Source organism: Thunnus thynnus, chromosome 7 (genome assembly GCF_963924715.1).
Source record: "Thunnus thynnus chromosome 7, fThuThy2.1, whole genome shotgun sequence".
Classification (NCBI taxonomy): Eukaryota; Metazoa; Chordata; class Actinopteri; order Scombriformes; family Scombridae; genus Thunnus; species Thunnus thynnus.
In genome coordinates, this window is record NC_089523.1 from 34,333,173 (window position 1) to 34,352,027 (window position 18,855).

Consider the following 18,855-nt stretch of genomic DNA (forward strand, 5'->3'; position numbering starts at 1 on the left):
TCAGGAAGCTTGTCTGTTAACTGATTTGGTCGTATGAGGATTTAAAACGCTGTGCGCTGACAAAATTATATTTTCAATAAACTTGGGTTTAATTACACTAAACGATGGACTTTAGCTGATGTGAGGCGTCCATGTTTGTTTGGTTTTCAGGCACTTTCTCCTGTATAATTAAAAACCAAGTCAGATATATGAGAGCTTTCAAAAAAATCCCAGTTTCCCAGTTGTAATTATGACTTGGAGGTCGACTTGAACGCTGTTTACAAGTCAGAAACTAGTAATCACAACATGAACGCAGCATTAGATATTGCTATTATCAATACATCTATGACTTAGTTTTAAGGTATACTGTGTGTTTGTTTGTTTGTTTTTTACCATTTTAAGGACTATTTTCATGATTGATTAACCTGCTGGTTATTTCCTTAATTTATCTATTAATCATTTAGTCTGTAAATGTCAGATAATAATGAAAAATGCTTGCTGTAGTTCTCCATGACATTCAGTTTACAATGATAGAAAACACAGTTTATTGTGTTTCTAGAAGTTTATCCAGATGTATCTGTGAGCTGCCATCTCAGGATTAGTTGGTTTAGTTTAGTATTTTATTTTTTATATTTATATAGGCCTTAATCTTAATTTTATGCTACTTTTAATATTGTATGGTGGTCTGTTAAAAGCATTTACTATCTATTTATTATTTAGTCATTATGAATGTGTGAATGTGGATGAATGAATGTGTTTCTGTTCATCATCTTTTAGGTTTTGGTCATTTAAAGACTTTCTATTCTCTCATTTTCAGCAGCAGCTTCAGAGATTAAACTCCTCGCTTGTTTGTTTTCTGATGTCTGACATGTTGTGTTGTTTATTAAATGTATGTCCAGGTGGAGGCGGAGGGGGAGGTGCTGGCGTTGTTCTGTGGACGGGAGGACACGGACACGGAGGTGGTGCCGGCTCAGCAGGTCATCACCTCCCCCAGAAACTCCCTCAGTGTCCTCTTCTCCTCTGACTTCTCCAACGAGGAGCGATACTCCGGGTTCATGGCTCACTACAGCGCTGTGGGTGAGAACACAGTTTAACTGTAACATCCGCTACACACAACATCCAGACCAAAGTATGAGAAACTTTACATTTGACATGAAATAAACTTAGCACAAAAAGTATAGAAATTTGTGTTTGGTAGATTATTTCTTTGTTGTAATGATGCTTCTTGGCAATAAATCTTATACCGTTGGAAAGCCTGTTTATTTCCCTTTTAAATGGTGCCACATTTGTAAGGAACATGCATTTGTGGGATGAGCAGCAGAGCTGAGTATGTGGGTTGCGCCAATGAAAAATTTGCCAAATCTTCTCTGCCAATGCCAAACAGCTTATTCTGCCATTGACTCTTGTTTGGTGTTTGGTGGATTGGATGATTGAAGTTTGAAGAAACAAGACATATTGGCAATTTAACAATTTACTCTTTTAACAAACAGGAGCCTCAGTAGTGTGTGGAAGAACGATACACAGCCACAACAGCCTGGCACCTCCTCCTCATGCTGGTCACCAGCCTGGTCACACACTGCTGTGGGATGGCGTCCCATTCTTCAGCCAGCATTTGTCGCAAGTAAGCCAACGTGGTTGTGTTGGTCACTCTGGCACGAATAGCACGCCCAAGCTGATCCCACAAGTGTTCAGTGGGGTTTAGGTCCCGACTGCTGGCAGGCCGTTCCATCCTCTCCACTCCCAAACTCTGGAGGTAGTCTCTGATAAACCCCGCTCTGTGGGGGCGAGCGTTGTCATCTTGGAGGATAGAGTTCGGTCCCAGACTGTGGAGATATGGGATTGCCACTGGTTGCAGAATCTCATGTCGATATCTCTCTGCATTGAGATTGCCTCCAATGATGACAAGCCTCGTTTTTCCAGTGAGGGAGATGCCGCCCCACCCATCACACTGCCTTGGTGCAGCAATCAGCATAACGTTCTCTGCGTCTTCTCCACACTTTGATCCTACGATCCAACTGCCGTAGGCAGAATCTGGACTCATTGCTGAACATAACATTCCTCCACATGTTCAGGTTCTAGTGCACGTGTTGCCAACACCAGCGCAAACGGGCCTGACGGTGAAGGGCAGTCATGGCAGGCCTCTTGGCAGCACCTGGGGGTACCAGAGGCTCAAAACAAGAGTCAATAGCAACTGCAAAATAAGCCGTTTGGCATTGGCAGAGAAGATTTGGCAAATTTCTCATGGGTGCAACCCACATACTCAGCTCTGCTGCGCATCCCACAAATGCATGTTCCTTACAAATGTGGCACCATTTAAAAGGGAAATAAACAGACTTTCCAACGATATAAGATTTATTGCCAAGAAGCATCGTTACAACAAAGAAATAATCTACCAAACACAAATTTCCTTACTTTTTGTACTATGTTTACATAAATATCACATGCTTAATTATAAATAACAGCTTTAAAGTAGATCAGGGGGCTCTGTAACCTAGCAACCATATGGCAACACCATAGTTGGCACCAGAATCAGACCCAAAAGAATCTAAACTTTATTGTCTATCATAAAACAATGGAAATGTGTTTTTGACATAAAAACATAGTTCACACAGAGTTAAAAACACAAATATACACACACTATACACTAGGAGCTATGCCAAACACCATAGCAACCACTTAGCAACACCCCAGCAGCTGCCTAGTAACACCATGGCAACCACTTAGCAACCACAAAGCACAAACACCAACTAGTAACACCTTCAGAAACCATGCTGTACACCTGCCAGCAACCACATAGCAACACTCCAGCCGCTGCCTAGTAACACCATAGCAACCATCACATACCAACACCTTAGCGTCTGTATATGTGTGATGCTGCTGATACTGTGAGCCGAGGCTCGTTATCACACACCGACTCTCAGCATGTTATTATTAAAGTGAAGTGAAGTGAATCGCATAGCAACCACCTGGTATCACCATGGCAACCTTCACTGACCTGCACTTTAGTAGTTATGCAGAGCAACCACCACCGTTTTTTATAATTTTCTAGGGAGCTCTGTACCTTTTTAGAAGAATTTAGATTTTCTGGCTCCAGCTGACAGTTTAATAAAAACATGTCAAATTATTCAATGAGATGAAGTGATATCTGTAAATCAAGACAATCACACTCCCAAACATACAGTATCTCTCTGTTTATTATTTTCATCATTAACTTATCTGTCAGTTAATTTTTCCAAGTAATATATGAATTTTTTGATCGCTGCAACCAGAGAATATTTGGTGGTTTTGTGTCATAAATGAGCAAAAAATGTTTTTTTTTTAATTGTTGGCAATTAGTTTTCTGATCATCAACTAATCGATCGACAGATCTGAACCTCATCATCTCTCTCTTTTCTTTACTTCTATCTCTTTCCTCCCTCTCTTTTTTATTTCTGGTCTTTTCATCCTCTCACATCATTTATATTTATTTAGTTTGTCTCACATTTTTGAAGGATTTTGATATATTTTACCACTTAGACCAGTTAGTCTGACTTGTTTCTGTCTCTCTGTTTCAGACGTAGACGAGTGCAGAGACCAGAGTGACGAGGATCTGATCTGTGATCATTTCTGTCACAACTACATCGGAGGCTACTACTGTTCCTGTCGCTATGGTTACCTGCTGCACTCTGACAACCGCACCTGCAGAGGTGAGTCTGAGCTGAGATGTCATAAATGTTATGAATGTAATAAGATGCTTTAAAGGACCAGTGTGTAGAATTTAGTGCCGTCTAGCTGAACAGACTCGGCAGAAATGGAATATTATATTCATAAGTATGTTTTAATTAGTGTATAATCACCTGAAAATAAGAATCGTTGTGTTTTCGTTACCTGAGAATGAGAAAGAAGACTAAAGTGCTGCCAGCGTCCCCTAGAGGCCACAGAGTTTATTACAGCCTCAACATCCTGATGATTTATCTATTTTTATATGAGGAGAAGCTAAAGTGGTTTGTCCTGAGGGTGGCACTACAGGAAACGTACTGTAAGGCAAGTATTTGTGTAAAACCTTTCAATTTTGTTTATTTGAAGTGAAACCATGTCGTTTTCAAGGCTCTAAACACAAAAATCATGAAAATTTAACAAGGCAGTTTAACAAATAAATAAATAATAATAATGGTGAGCAAACAACACAAAATAATCTATATAAAAACATAATCATAGGTTAACAGTACAGTAGACTTCTTCATCCCTGACCTCAGCCTGGTGTCTCAGTGTTCACGTCAGTCCACAGCAAAACCACATCAACCAAACAACAAGTCCAGTAACTCTCAGACCAGTTTCTGTAAAAAAAAAAAACCTTTCACTGCAATAGTGAAGATGTAAACAGCGCAGTAGAAAACCTTAATGATATATTCGACCTTTCAGCCTCTTTATTAAACCTAAAGGCCTCAAATAGAATCACCAAAAAACTAACAACAATGACAAATGCTTTGACGATGAATGTGAAAACCTCAGAACATACATCTTCACTATGGTGAAAAGGGACCAACATGTTAGAAACCAGCTACATGCTATGAGGAATCCATAAAAACAAACCACTTCTGGGAAAACACTCTAAACAAGTAAAAACATGAAGATCTACCCATCCAAAAGAGAAATGTATGGATAAACCACTTCTCCAAACTCTTTGGTCCAATAGAGAGGAATAAACAGCAAAAACACAAACAAGATAAACTAAAATGTTTTACAGTTAATCAGAACCTGCTAGACTCCCCAAAGAACTACGGGACAAAATAAAATCACTCGAAACCAAGAAGGCCTGTGTTGTTGAAGGCATCCTAATGAAATTATCAAATTCACAGACCTCAAATTCCAACTGGCTAAACTAAAACTATTTAATATCGTCCTTAGCTCCGGGATCTTCCCAAGTATTTGGAACCGAGGACTGATGTCGCCGCTCCACAAAAGTGGAGACAATTTCAGTTCCAGTAACTACGGTGGGATCTGTGTCAGCAGCAACATCTGGGCACAGACTCCTACAACTCCTTACTGACTATAATGTCCTGAGCAAATCGGCTTTTTACCAAATTATCATACAACAGACCATATCTTCATCCTCAGCACCCTAACTGACAACCAAACAAACAAAAACTAATGAAGCCTTTGATTCAATTTGGCACGAGGGTCTTCTGTTAAACTGTTAGAAAGGGGTGTTTTGGGAAAAACCTATAACATCATTAAAACACACAGACCCTCCTCAACTTTCAACATACACATCAATGAACTGGTGAGGGCACTGGGACAGTCTGCAGCTCCTGGTATCAGCGGACTCAGAGGTCAGATGCCTGCTGTTTGCAGATGATCTGATGCTTCTGTCTCCAACCAAAGAAGGGCTGCAACAGCACCTTGATCTTCTGCACCAACTCTCCCAGACCGGGGCCTTGACAGTGAATCTAACCAAGACAAAAATTATGATATTCCAAAAAAGACCCCAACTCCAAAACCGCAAATATAAATTCTTTCTGGATACCATTACTCCTGAACATACCAAAGTTATACCTACCTCAGCCTAAACATCAGCAACTTCAACACAGCTGTGAGCGACCTGAGAGGCAAAGCAAGAAGAGCTTTTTACACCATCGAAAGGAAAATCAAGTTGGACAGTCCAGTTCAAATCTGGTTTCCCTTTATGGTTGCAGGTCTGGGGTCCACTCGCCAACCAAGATTTTACGAAATGGGACAAACATCAAATTGAGACTCTGCCTGCAGAATTCTGCAAATCCATTCTGTGCGCGAATCAACAGAAAACTCTAAATAATGCGCGCAGAGCAGAATTAGGACGATGCCCACTGATTATACAAATTCAAAAGAGAACATTTACATGTTATAGTCACTAAAAAGAAAGTGACCCTGACACGCTCCATAACAAAGCCCTCATCTACAGAGAGACCCTGAGGGAAGCCCCCTCAGCCAGATAGTTCACAAACACAAGCAGAGACCCCACACAGAGACACCATCAGACTAAACCAAATTATAAGAAAACAACAAGAAAACTATCTGACACATTGGAAACAATCAACCAGAGCAAACTGGGTCTATATGGCCCCAAACATGAGCACAGCCCACTGGCTTTGGTAATGTAAATATCTGCCTCCTGTGCCAATAAAGCCCCTTCAAACTGAATTGAATCTGATATGTCAGGGAGACGTTGTGTGACTGAAACATGACAGTGTTTCCTGGCTGTGAAACATGTTACAAAGGCATTCAGTGTTGTTTGAAACCGTGACTTGTTGGCTGCAGACTGTAATCGGGATCAAGCCGCTGGAATTCAAATCTGCTCTGAAACACAGTTCATACAGAGACGTTTAAGCTCATTATGTCTGAAAAGCTCCGACACACAGTCTGAGAGCTTAAGTGAAGTCAAAAGAGACTCAGAGGTCAACTCACTATATACACACAGATCAATATAACACACTCATATATACACTCAGATCAATATAACACACTCACATATACACTCAGATCAATATAATACACTCATATATACACTCAGATCAATATAACACACTCACATATACACTCAGATCAATATAACACACTCATATATACACTCAGATCAATATAACACACTCATATATACACTCAAGTGTTTGTGTTTAGACGTGTAAAGTATGTGGGGAGGGAATGAAAATTCATACAGATATGACCTGATTTATCGCCACAGACTGACCTCTGCAGCAGGAAACTCAGACTGAAATTTAACATCTGACAAAAGCAAGTTTAAAATCTGCAGCAGAGAGACTACAGCAGCAAGACTAAACAGCAGGAAGCAACAGTCTGATATTTTCCTGTTTCCTTCAGCTCCCTCCTGCATATGTTTACTGGACTTTTAATGTTTCAGCAGCTCCAGTCCAGTGTGATGTGACTGCAGCAGACACTTATAGTTCATAAGTGTTGTTTACCAAAACTATCCTCTGAAAGGAGTTTAAGAATTTGACCAAAAATCTTCCTCTGGTGTTTCAGAACTCGTCTAATCTCTGATCTGTTTGTTGAGCTGACAACATACAGAGTTTGTCTGACAGATGAAAACACGCTGCAGATCCAGAAGTGTCTTCAGTTCAACCAGTATTAAAAGTTCAACACCATGAAACACTTCACAGTCATGCACAATGCACGTCAGAACAGCTGACATCAGCTCTGACTGAGCAGCACTTTATGTAAATCAGATGAACTGCAGCTCGTTTAGTCTCAGTAAATATCTTGCTAAATTAAAAAATTGCAGTGACGCAAAAATTTGTGCCCCAGACAGTAATTTGCAACAGACTGAGTAAATACCTCAGAGCTGGGTCTGTATCACAGAGGATGTGGTTTCAACTCTTGACTGAATCTTTAAATATATCATTTGTCTCGTGCACTGAAACATGTTTTTCCAACCAAGAAACATCCATGATGTTGTTTTGAGTCTCCTCACTGAGTTCAGCACAATTATATCCAGATTAATTATGAACTGTAATTTATTTGTTTATTTGTGCTTTAAATTGATTATCTCACCTGCATCAATGAATTGTTCTTTCAAGAAATAAGACTAACAGCCAGTATACACAGTATCTCATTGAGAAAAAGAAGTTTTCTAGAATTGTATTTATATTTATATTAAGACAGATTTTGGACGACCACTTTAACCTCCGTCAGAACATCTGTGACCCTGAGAAACATCAAACTCTGCTGGTCAGATTGTCAGAGAACATGTTGATCTTCTTCCCTGAAGGATGACCAGATGTTTCTTGTAACGCCACCTTCAGGGTGAACTTTACATGTTTACTTCAGTCCTGAGTTTAGTTATTAACACAACAGAATTAATGCAGGAAACATGGAGGTTTGTGTGTGTGCGTGTGTGTGTGTGTGTGTGTGTGTGTGTGCGTGTGTGTCTAACCTCTGTCTGACTGATAGTGGCTGCTGATTGGAGGTAAATATTTACATGCTCAGCATGTTTCTGTGTGGAGGAGGAGGCTCTCTCTCTCTCTCTCTCTCTCTCTCACACACACACACAGACACACACACACACACAGGTTATTGAACCTGAGTCTGACTCTCGATTGATCAGATGTGGGACTGCTGCTGCATTCCTTCACATTTTCTCTCTGTGACCTTTGACCTCTTGAGTTTTTCATTGGATGTGTGCATCACAGAGAGCAGCATACAGTTCATACAGTCCACCATATGTAACTTGAATGTGAAGTAAATTTTCTCTCTTTTCTTTCTTTCCACCCAGATCATATCTATTCACATCTTTCTATTTTGTATGAAATTAAAGTGTCAGTTTCCATTCAGACTGAATTAGGGCTGCAACTAACGATTATCTTCATTATCAATTAATCAAAGTCTAAGATGATGTCCTCAAATGTCTTGTTTTGTCCACAACCCAAAGATATTCAGTTTATTGTCATAGGGACTAAAGAAACCAGAAAATATTCATATTCAAGAAACTTGAATCACAGAATTTGGACTTTTTTTCTTAAAAAATGACTCAAAATGATCAATAATTCAAATATTTGCCAATTTATTTAACGGTTGGCAACTAGTCGACTAATCGTTGCAGCTCTAGTTTGAACACTTTGCTTTAAACATCCCCTCCAGACATGCTTAAAGATATATAAAAACTCTGCTTTTAATTATAATTTCTTTGTTTAAACTCTTAAAACATCATTTTCTCCTTCATGTAAAAACTTCAGAATCTGTGAATCTGTAAATATTGTTCATTTCTAAAGTTTTCCTGCTGGACACCAGATGTCTCCTGCTTCACTGTAAAGTTCATTCTCAGTGTTTGTGCTCTGGAGGCTTCAAGTTTCCACATCACACTTGTGTCAGTTTAATACTGAACCATGATTGGCTCCAAAGTCGTTATGTCATAAATCCTGCAGGTGTCATCCAGGTGTTGAAGTGAGATTTAAGGTGAGCAAAACAAACTCTGCATGAGAAGAGAACAACAGCTTTAAAGTTACTTTGCTGTGTGTGTGTTCAGTGGAGTGCAGTGACGGCGTGTTCACCGAACGCTCCGGCGTTCTGAGCAGCGTCGACTTCCCCGCTCCGTATCCGAAGAGCTCCGAGTGTCTGTACCTCATCCAGGTGGAGCCGGGCTTCAGGCTCCGCCTCCAGTTTGACCCCAGCTTCGACGTGGAGGATCACCCCGATGTCAGCTGTCCGTACGACTACGTCAAGGTGAGGACAACACACACACACACACACACAGACATACGTGATCTGTACTCAGTGCTAATCAATAATATCTGTGTGTGTGTCAGATCAAAGCAGGCAGCAGTGAGTTCGGCCCGTTCTGTGGTGATCGATCCCCAGGACTGATCGAGACCGACAGCAATGTTGTCAACATCTTCTTCCACAGCGACAACTCAGGAGAAAACCTCGGCTGGAGACTCACATACACATCTACAGGTTCATGATACAATATACACACTCACAACTACACACATACACATCTACAGGTTCATGACACAATATACACACTCACAACTACACACATACACATCTACAGGTTCAGGATACAATATTCACACTCACAACTACACACATACACATCTACAGGTTCATGATACAATATACACACTCACAACTACACACATACACATCTACAGGTTCAGGATACAATATACACACTCACAACTACACACAAACACATTTACAGGTTCATGATACAATATACACACTCACAACTACACACATACACATCTACAGGTTCAGGATACAATATACACACTCACAACTACACACATACACATCTACAGGTTCAGGATACAATATACACACTCACAACTACACACATACACATCTACAGGTTCAGGATACAATATACACACTCACAACTACACACATACAATACATGTACTGTAAACAGACGTGCTTTTATTTTGTCATGACAGGAAGTCAGTGTCCGGTACCCGAGAGTCCGCCCAACGCCCTGCTGACCCCCGTCCAATCAGAATACATCTTCAAAGACCACATCCTGTTCACCTGTGAGGCTGGTTACCGACTGCTGAAGGTCAGATCTGCAGCTCAGAGCAGATTCAAGTTCAATTTTACAACCTTTCTCAGCTTTTAGGTTTTTGTGTTTGTTTCTTTATTATTACGCCACTTCAACCCTTAATTTGACCCCCTAAACATGCTCAAAAACTCACCAAATTTGGCACGCACATCAGGTCTGGTGAAAAATTTGATAAAATGTAAAAATTATCCCCCAAAGTGCTAAAATGTGCTCTCTAGCGCCTCTAAATCCAACAGGAAGTCCGCAATTAGCCTTTCAAAATAACACTTTGCCTCAATTTTGGCCTCTGAACAAACGCTATCTCCTCCGAGGGTGTTAATGGTATCGACTTCTAACTTTGATACATGACTTATGACACTGTGCTGAGAAAAAGATGTTAAAAACTTTGTAATAACTCGAACGGCTTGGATTTATAAGCCCTGAAAGTTGCAGTGCCACATCGCCCTTGCAATGAAAAGCAATGGGGAGGCATGACCTTTGTGTCAAACAGAGGTTTCTGACGTCTGACCACTTTCGAACCTGTATCAATGGATTCGCAACGAAATTTCCCACGAAATTAAAGCTGCAAGCAGTGTTGAACGGGCCCTCGCACCTCCGTGCACGTCAGGCTGCAGTGCAATCGAAGGGCTTTTGTCACGGGCATGTAGATGTCTTCAGACCCGGGCTGTTTTCAGACAGTGCAAGGAGATAAACATCACTTCCTTTGTCCACTATTTTGCCTCCTGCTGGGGCTGCTTCACTGAAATTTCATAGGGGGCGCTATTCAGCCAGTTTGCATCACTGATGGAATATTGTCATGTAGACGTGTTCAGGCCAGGACTCTTATCAAACATGTAAAGTTTGGTGCAGACTGGAGCATTTACAATAAAGTTATAGCAACTTCCTCTGTCATGGTGAAACATCAAATCTCAACGGTGTGAGGATGAGAATTTTCTGCAGGGTGAGACATGTCTGTCTTGCTCACACCTGTGGCATCAAAATTAAGCAAGTTTGGGGCCCATTCACTTGAATTTCAATTAGCAATTTGAAAACTTGATGAGTTTGTGTGTAAAACAAATTAATTTCCTAATTTTCATCAAGTCTATTTTTAGAAAAGTAAAGACTTTTAACCCACATGACCTGGTCAAAGTTTGATTGACATGTGTACTGTCAGGTGTGTAGAGACAATAAGTAACTGCAGCTGGACACAGAAAAATACTCATATATTTGAATGGAGAGTGAGAGTGAACCGCTAGGTGCTCGGGCCCTAATAAAGGAAAAACTGCAGTACAGAGCTACAAATTTTAGTTTTGATGGTATTTTTCTGCAGCACTTTATCACTAAACTGTCACCCTCATTGCATTTTTTCCCTTCCCCTCATAGGTCATCCCCACTACTGAATTATATATATAAGACCTATAATTATTGTAAAATAAATGATAATAACACCAAACCTCCTACAAAGTTTATATATAATGTACTGTATGTATATAGGCCTTTCTGCTGTATCCTACAAAAATGAGTTGCATTCAACTCCCACACCAGTGGCATCTGGTGACTCAAAAAACTGGGCAGGACAGGAGGAAAACCAACATACCGCATCAAACTATATCATTGTCCCCCACCTGATGAAATCGGAGGGGTGGGGGGCAATTTTATATACCAATAAAACAATTTGCTTTTAAAAACAAAAACCCCTGAGTGGTGTAAAGGCTGCTTCTTTAAAGACATTTACCATATACATATTGTCTCTAAACAAAGAAGAGCTCATTTTAGCCATGGACTGGTTCAGATGTGTGATTTTACCAACAAAGTGAAATTCAAATTTAAAGTATTGTTCTATTGTGACAACAGATTTATGTTCTCATCAAAAACAGACAAGATATCACATGATTTACACGTGTTTCCTGTGTATTTTCTTAGTATACAGAAATATATAAAGTACCACAAAGCTTATAATGTGATACAGGAACAGATCATTGCTGAATACTAGAAAGACTGAACACTAAAAACATTCACAGATCTAAAAGTGTAGGTTCACATCAGAAAGTATTAATGCATGTATCACATGACTTACACACTCTTATCTATGTGCACAACATACAAAATATAGTCTACAAAGCTGACATGTTAACACTAGGGGGGCAACGGATCACAAAATTCATGGTTTGGATCATATCGCATTTGAGTCATGGATCAGATCATTTTTAGGATCACCAAAAAAAGGGGATACAAATAAAACTTTGTTTTCTATTTATTCTGTAACACACTTACAGCACGAAACAGCAATGAACTTTTGCCCATGGTCTTAAATGAAAACATTCAAGACAAACAACATTTAAGATGTCCAATGTTTAAATAAAATTAAATAAAATATATGAAATATTCAATGCTCAATTATTGCAATATGAGGCATGATACCTTCTGCTTTTAAACATGGTAGTGAATGAAACAGCCTTTTTGAAATTAACCTTTTCAAAATAAGACTTTGCCTCAATTTTGGCCCTCAAACAAACTCTATCTCCTCCAAGGGCGTTAATGTTATCAGCTTCAAACTTTAATAGATGACTCATGACACTGTGCTGAAAAAAGTTGTTTAAAACTTTGTAATAACTCGAACGGTTTGGATTTTATAAGCCCTCAGAGGTGCAGTGCCACATCACCCTTACAATGTAAAACAATGGGGAGGCATGACCTTTGTGTGAAACAGAGGCTTCTGACGTCTAAACTATAAGTCTGACCATTTTGAAACCTGTATGAATGGATTCTCAACGAAATTTCCTACTAAAATATAATTTTATTGTAAGATTTTGCCAAAGTCATGGGATTTATGAGGAGATTTCTTCAGAAGCGTACTCTAAAATCCTCCTCTCCAACTGCTCCTGGTGATGTCACTCCCTCAGTGCTGTGAAACATTCCGCAATACACACTCATTATAAAATCACAGGAGGAGCAAGAAAAGACTCTAAAACTCACACTCTAATATCTCAAAAACAATAAAAGATAGAAAACACATGTAAATTCAAGATTTGTAGGTCAAAGTCTCGTGACTCTTTTAAAATTCAAATGAAGTTTGTATCTAAAACTATGTGGAAGCAGTAAATGTTCAAAAAGGTGTGGGTTTGCTCACACTCTCCATTCAAATATATGAGTATTTTTCTGTGTCCAGCTGCAGTTACTTATTGTCTCTACACACCTGACAGTACACATGTCAATCAAACTGTCAAAATAAAAGCACACCACACTTGCAAGAAATATTCCTCATTTATAAAAAGCAAAATGATCTGATCCCGACGGTCCCGACCAACGCTGCTTGCAGCTTTAATTATTTAATTATAATTTAAATTAAACATCTGAAGACTGCTGGATGAAAAGCAGACTGAACGTTTTCTTTTTACACCACACCAAGATTAACAAATGGATTTATTTATTTATTTATGTGCACATTAAAAAATACAGTTTTTATAAAAGATGTTATATGAACACAAAGACATTCATGTGATACGAGCACACTTAAACCAGCATATACTCAGCTGGACATCAATTTAAAGTAATACAATAACATTTTAAACATGAATTTTGTGTATTATAAGCCTTAAATATTGATATCTGTTTTAGGATTTCTGTGTTTGTTTTCATCTGTTTTTTAATTGCTGTTTGTTAAATCTTTCTTCTTTTCTGTGAGGCTCTTTGTAACTTTAGTGCTATTTAAATAAAGTTTTAAGAAAGTTTATTATTACAGTTCATACTGATACTACAGTACATGATGTTGCGCTCTAGTGGTTCTTAAGTGCTTCATTCTGTGTAAGATAAAGATTTCCTTGATGAAATTATCCAGATTTCAATCTTCAACTTCAGATTTAATGTTGTGGGGATAACTGACTGTGTTTGTGATGGATGTGATGTCTGACTGCTGTATCTGTGGTTCAGGACGGTCAGTATCTGGATCATTATCAGATTACCTGTCAGTCTGATGGAGTGTGGAGCAGCAGTCCTCCTCACTGTCAAAGTAAGAACAAACTCTGTTTCTTCTCTCGTTGTTGATACTGAACTGAAACTCTGTGTTAAATTAGGGCTGCTGCCTGAAAGAAAACCTAAAGATTAATTTGGTAAACGGATAAAAAGTAAATAAATACAGCAGTATACAGACAAAGACCTGGTTAACCTTAAAGTTCTACACTCGCTCACATGTAAGACAACAAACCAACCAACCAGAATACAACTACGCACCAACCAATTAGAATATGACTATGAACCAACCAATCAGAGTACAACTACTAACTAACCAACCAAAATACAGCTAAAAACCAACCAATCAGACCACAACTACCAACCAACCAATTAGAATATGACTACGAACCAACCAATCAGAATACAACTACTAACCAACCAACCAGAGTATGACCATAAACCAACCAATCAGAATACAACTACTAACCAACCAACCAGAGTATGACCATAAACCAACCAATCAGAATACAACTACTAACCAACCAACCAGTTTATGACCATAAACCAACCAATCAGAATATGACTACGAACCAACCAATCAGAATACAACTACTAACCAACCAACCAGAGTATGACCATAAACCAACCAATCAGAATACAACTAAAAACCAACCAATCAGACCACCACTACAAACCAACCAAAATACGACTACACACTAACCAATCAGCGCAGTGGCTGATGTGACTGTAAGTGTCCACAGGCGTATTCGCACAGTGTCACAGTGACATATTTACAGGAATTCAACAGTATTTCCTGCTCTCTCTTTGTCTCTTTGTGTCTCTGTAGAAACAGACTCGGGGAGGAGGCGGCGGTCTCTGTCCAGCATCTTAACCAGTCACAGTTTAGATTAGTGACAGACAAACACACACTGACTGATGAGTGATGAGATGCTACAGGAACAAACACGTCTGTTTTTCAGTAGTTAAATTATTTTCTAATAAAACCAATCAAAACCAGAGTCTGCAGTGGTGTGTCTCTGTTAAGAATATAAAGTTGTTCTGTAAATCATATTAATATCAGCACATTCATTTATAAACACTCATGTAAACAAAGATAAAGATTTATTGTTGAGCTCTGCTGCCTCAGAGGTTCTGACTGAACTGTAGGATCATGATGAGGTACGACTTCAATGTTATGTTTTCACATTCATGTAACGTGTCACTACATTTATACACATGAATCATAAATCATCACTTAATCACATTTCATCATTTCATAACTCAGAAAGGTGCAGCTGCTGTTTATTAAGTTTAAGATGTTTTGTTGACTGTAGAATGATTGTTTAACATGAAAATATAAAAATCATATGTATGTTTATTCACGTGATTTTATTTTATTTATTTTTTGTAAGGGATTAAACTTTTGGAAAAAACTGAGAAAAACACAATAAATAAATAATAATAATAAAATAAGTGTTCAATGTCATGAAACTGCCAGCAAAACATATTTAGCAGGGTAGAAAGTATTAAAAGGAAAATTAAATTGTTTTATTATTTCATGTAGATAACACTTTCCAAAAAGAAGTTATAAAGCGCTTCTCAAAGACATGAAACCAAAATATATCAGATAAAATTGGAATAAAAAAATTAATTAAAGATTAAGATTCAAAATAATTTTAAAAAACATATTTGCAGTAAGACACAGAATTCAACAATTCAAGAGAACGCAGCTCTAATAATGTATTTAAGAGAGATTTAAATGTAGAAACAAGAATGTGAACTACTAACAGACCCTACAGAGGATCTCTGGCTGTGAGGGAGATCATTAAAATCTATTTTAAACATACAGATGACAAACAGGAAGACAGTGAAGCTAAGTGGGAGGAAATGTGATTAATAATAACTTCTGATTTATCTGAGTTTAACTGAACAAACCATCAGTTTGCTCAGTTGTGTTGCTGGAATGAAAACAGAAATAGAACTGAGTCGTCTGCATAGAGACGAAAACTGATTTGTTGCTTTTGAAAGATTCGACCTAAAGTTTGCATATAAATGGAGAATAATAACGGACCAAGGACTGAACCCTGAGGAACTCCATGAGTGGAGGATTTACAGTCGCCTGTGACCACAAAGAAGAGAGTCCTTCGTCCTTATCGAAGGCTGCAATAAGATTGAAAAGACATGTTGGTATATAATCAGTGCTGCTGACAGTGTGAAGTTCTTATCATGATGTTCTGAAAATCCACTCATTCAAATAACAACATATAAATAATGCTTTATTTTACAGGTTAAGGTTTAATACAGGTTTAATTTCCTGAAAGTTTTCAGAGTAATGTGCAGGCATGTAATGGTTGATTTGTGGGACATTTTGCAGAATGGAAGGTGGTGTAGAACCTATCTATGAAATGACAAGAAAAATAGAAAAAGTGTTGGTTTAGTAGGTAAATACCTGTTCATTATATCTGGGTTCATCAATGTTGTTAATCTTAATTTAGATTCCTAATGATTCTTTAACAGATAAGGTAAACAGACTTTTCAATGTGTAGTTTTGTGTTAAACTACATGATAGCATATTAGGTTCTTTCTTAAAAAAACTCCATAAAAACTCTATAATTTCCCATTCACAACAAAATTACACAATCCTCTCAGAGAAATGTCCCCACAGTGAACTGTTACACATTGCAATTACTTACAATTATTGAGAACATTTCCTGGAAATCAGCTAAGAAAGATAATCAGACCCATAAAATAAAGCGTTACCTGAAAAGTTTAATAAAGGCCAGCTGAATTTTCAATTAAGTATTAAATTCAGACTCAATTAAGGTATAATTTACTCCTCAGAATAAAGAGTCCTGACTTTTTCTGAATTTCAATTTTCTCAAAATCCTCTTTTTTACAAAGAGATATTCTGAGACTAAAGTCAGGTTCAGCTGAACGTACTGAAGTCCTGCTGAGACCAGCTGGGTCCATCTCACCTTCATCTTCATCATCGCCCTCCGCTCTGCTCTTACCGAAAGCTGATTGGTCCCTGAGTGTTCTGTATCCTCTCTGTCACAGTGGTGGATTGTGGGAGTCCAAAGGTCGTGGACATGGCCGATGTGGTGTTTGGTAGCCATGACAACAGCACACTGTTTGGTGCGACCGTCCGCTACGTCTGCAAAGAGGAGACGTTCCAACTGCACCCCATCAACAGTAAGATTACTATTATAATGACTGTTATTATTATGGATATTTCTTTATCATTATTGTTTATTTTCTATTGTCTTCTTGCCTTCACTCTTCACTTACCTGAGTATATAAACATACCAACACAAATAGCTCTGACGTATCCACGCTTTAACGTTCTCTTTATTTCCTTATTTATCTATTTTTATTCTATTTATTTTATTTATTGATTTATTTCACAGACACGCACATCTGTACATGAGCACAAAACAACATGCAGTGTCACGTCAACCTAAAATCTCACACAGCTGATATTAAAACACGATACAACTCTGAAATAATTGATTTGAAAAAAGTCATTTTTATGATCAGGCACTTGTTACCTCATCTACCAAAGAAACCAAACAAATAACAACAACAACAAAAACTCTGAATTTGAAACAAGTTGAAAATAATTATTTTTAATTTACCAGTTATTTAGTTATCACATAAACCAGTTTGTCTCCCAGTTTTATTTATCATCTTATCACCATATCAGATATGAATTATTAACAATCTACTGATTATTTTTACATGCATGTTTTTCACTTTTAGACTTTTGTTGATGTAGTTTTTCCTACTGAAATTTAATTCTGCAGCATGAAAATGAACAGAATGGAAACACGTGTGGCTCAAACAGTACGTGCCTAAAATGTATTTATGTTTTTAAAAATGCAAAACTGTTGTTATGTTATGGTTACTTCTACTGGCTGTCGGTACTTTCTGTCTTTGTGAGGACAAATTTCAGAACTTGAGTAAGATGATATTTTGTCTTCATGGCTTCAAAGGTCTGTGTGAGGGGTCAAACTTTGTTTAAGGGTTAAAAATGTTTGAATTACATGTTTGTTGTTTGTATTGTAGGTTCTTACAGCTGCGGGCAGAACGGAGAATGGATCAGTTCAGAAACAGGAGCCACACTGCCCACCTGTCTGCCAGGTATCACATGTTCTCACATCAGATTAATGATAATAATAAATCATGTCTGGGATGCAAAAACTTCCCTCCGTGTTTCTGTCCAGCCTGCGGCCGGCCGGCCCGCTCCCTCCCCCCTCAGGTGAAGCGGATCGTGGGTGGTCGCAGCGCCGAGCCCGGCCTGTTCCCCTGGCAGGTTCTGCTCAGCGTGGAGGATCTGTCCCGGGTTCCCGAGGACCGCTGGTTCGGCTCTGGGGCCCTGCTGTCCGAGTCCTGGGTCCTAACGGCAGCTCACGTCCTGCGGTCCCAGCGGAGGGACACCAGCGTCGTCCCCGTGGCCCCCGAGCACGTCAAGGTCTGAGGATGGATACTCTGATTAACATCCACGTCTCTAACTTATTCTTGTTCATATTTTTACTTTTGTGTTGTTGAAGAAATCTTTCACTTTGTTAAGGCAGAATATTTTCTTTTACTTAAAGTCTCCATATTTATGATTAATCATCAGTCTATAAAGAGTTAACAAATGGTTTATAGGATAGTATAATGTAGCTGGTAGTGTTTATTAATGTATTAGCTAACAACTGTAACTCATCCTGTGGACACCCAGAAGTGTTTGCTGCTGTATTAACAGATCATGAATGACAGTATAGTAAAACACAGCTGTAATAATATAAAACATGAGAAGTTAGAATAAATACTTAACATTAGTAAACACTTAATGTCCTTAAATCTCCTTATAACGACATTATAGCTGTTTGTAATATTGGTGACGTAAACCTCCGCTGATGTTTCATAGA

At 38.5% G+C, this 18,855-nt stretch overlaps 1 protein-coding gene across 2 annotated transcripts in view; it reads left to right on the plus strand.

Annotated features, from left to right (window-relative positions):
• masp1 (MBL associated serine protease 1) overlaps window positions 1-18,855 on the plus strand; it is a 32,248-nt gene that overhangs the window by 9,699 nt on the left and 3,694 nt on the right. Inside the window, exons 5-13 of one of the 2 annotated variants that reach the window (XM_067595664.1) lie at window positions 879-1,056; window positions 3,534-3,665; window positions 8,978-9,174; window positions 9,258-9,405; window positions 9,891-10,009; window positions 13,922-14,000; window positions 17,000-17,134; window positions 18,008-18,082; window positions 18,166-18,413. In XM_067595664.1, the coding sequence (XP_067451765.1) occupies window positions 879-1,056; window positions 3,534-3,665; window positions 8,978-9,174; window positions 9,258-9,405; window positions 9,891-10,009; window positions 13,922-14,000; window positions 17,000-17,134; window positions 18,008-18,082; window positions 18,166-18,413 (1,311 nt within the window). Of the gene's footprint in view, window positions 1-878; window positions 1,057-3,533; window positions 3,666-8,977; window positions 9,175-9,257; window positions 9,406-9,890; window positions 10,010-13,921; window positions 14,001-14,789; window positions 14,962-16,999; window positions 17,135-18,007; window positions 18,083-18,165; window positions 18,414-18,855 lie in introns of those variants that run through there. The other variant, XM_067595665.1, reaches the window with a different exon arrangement.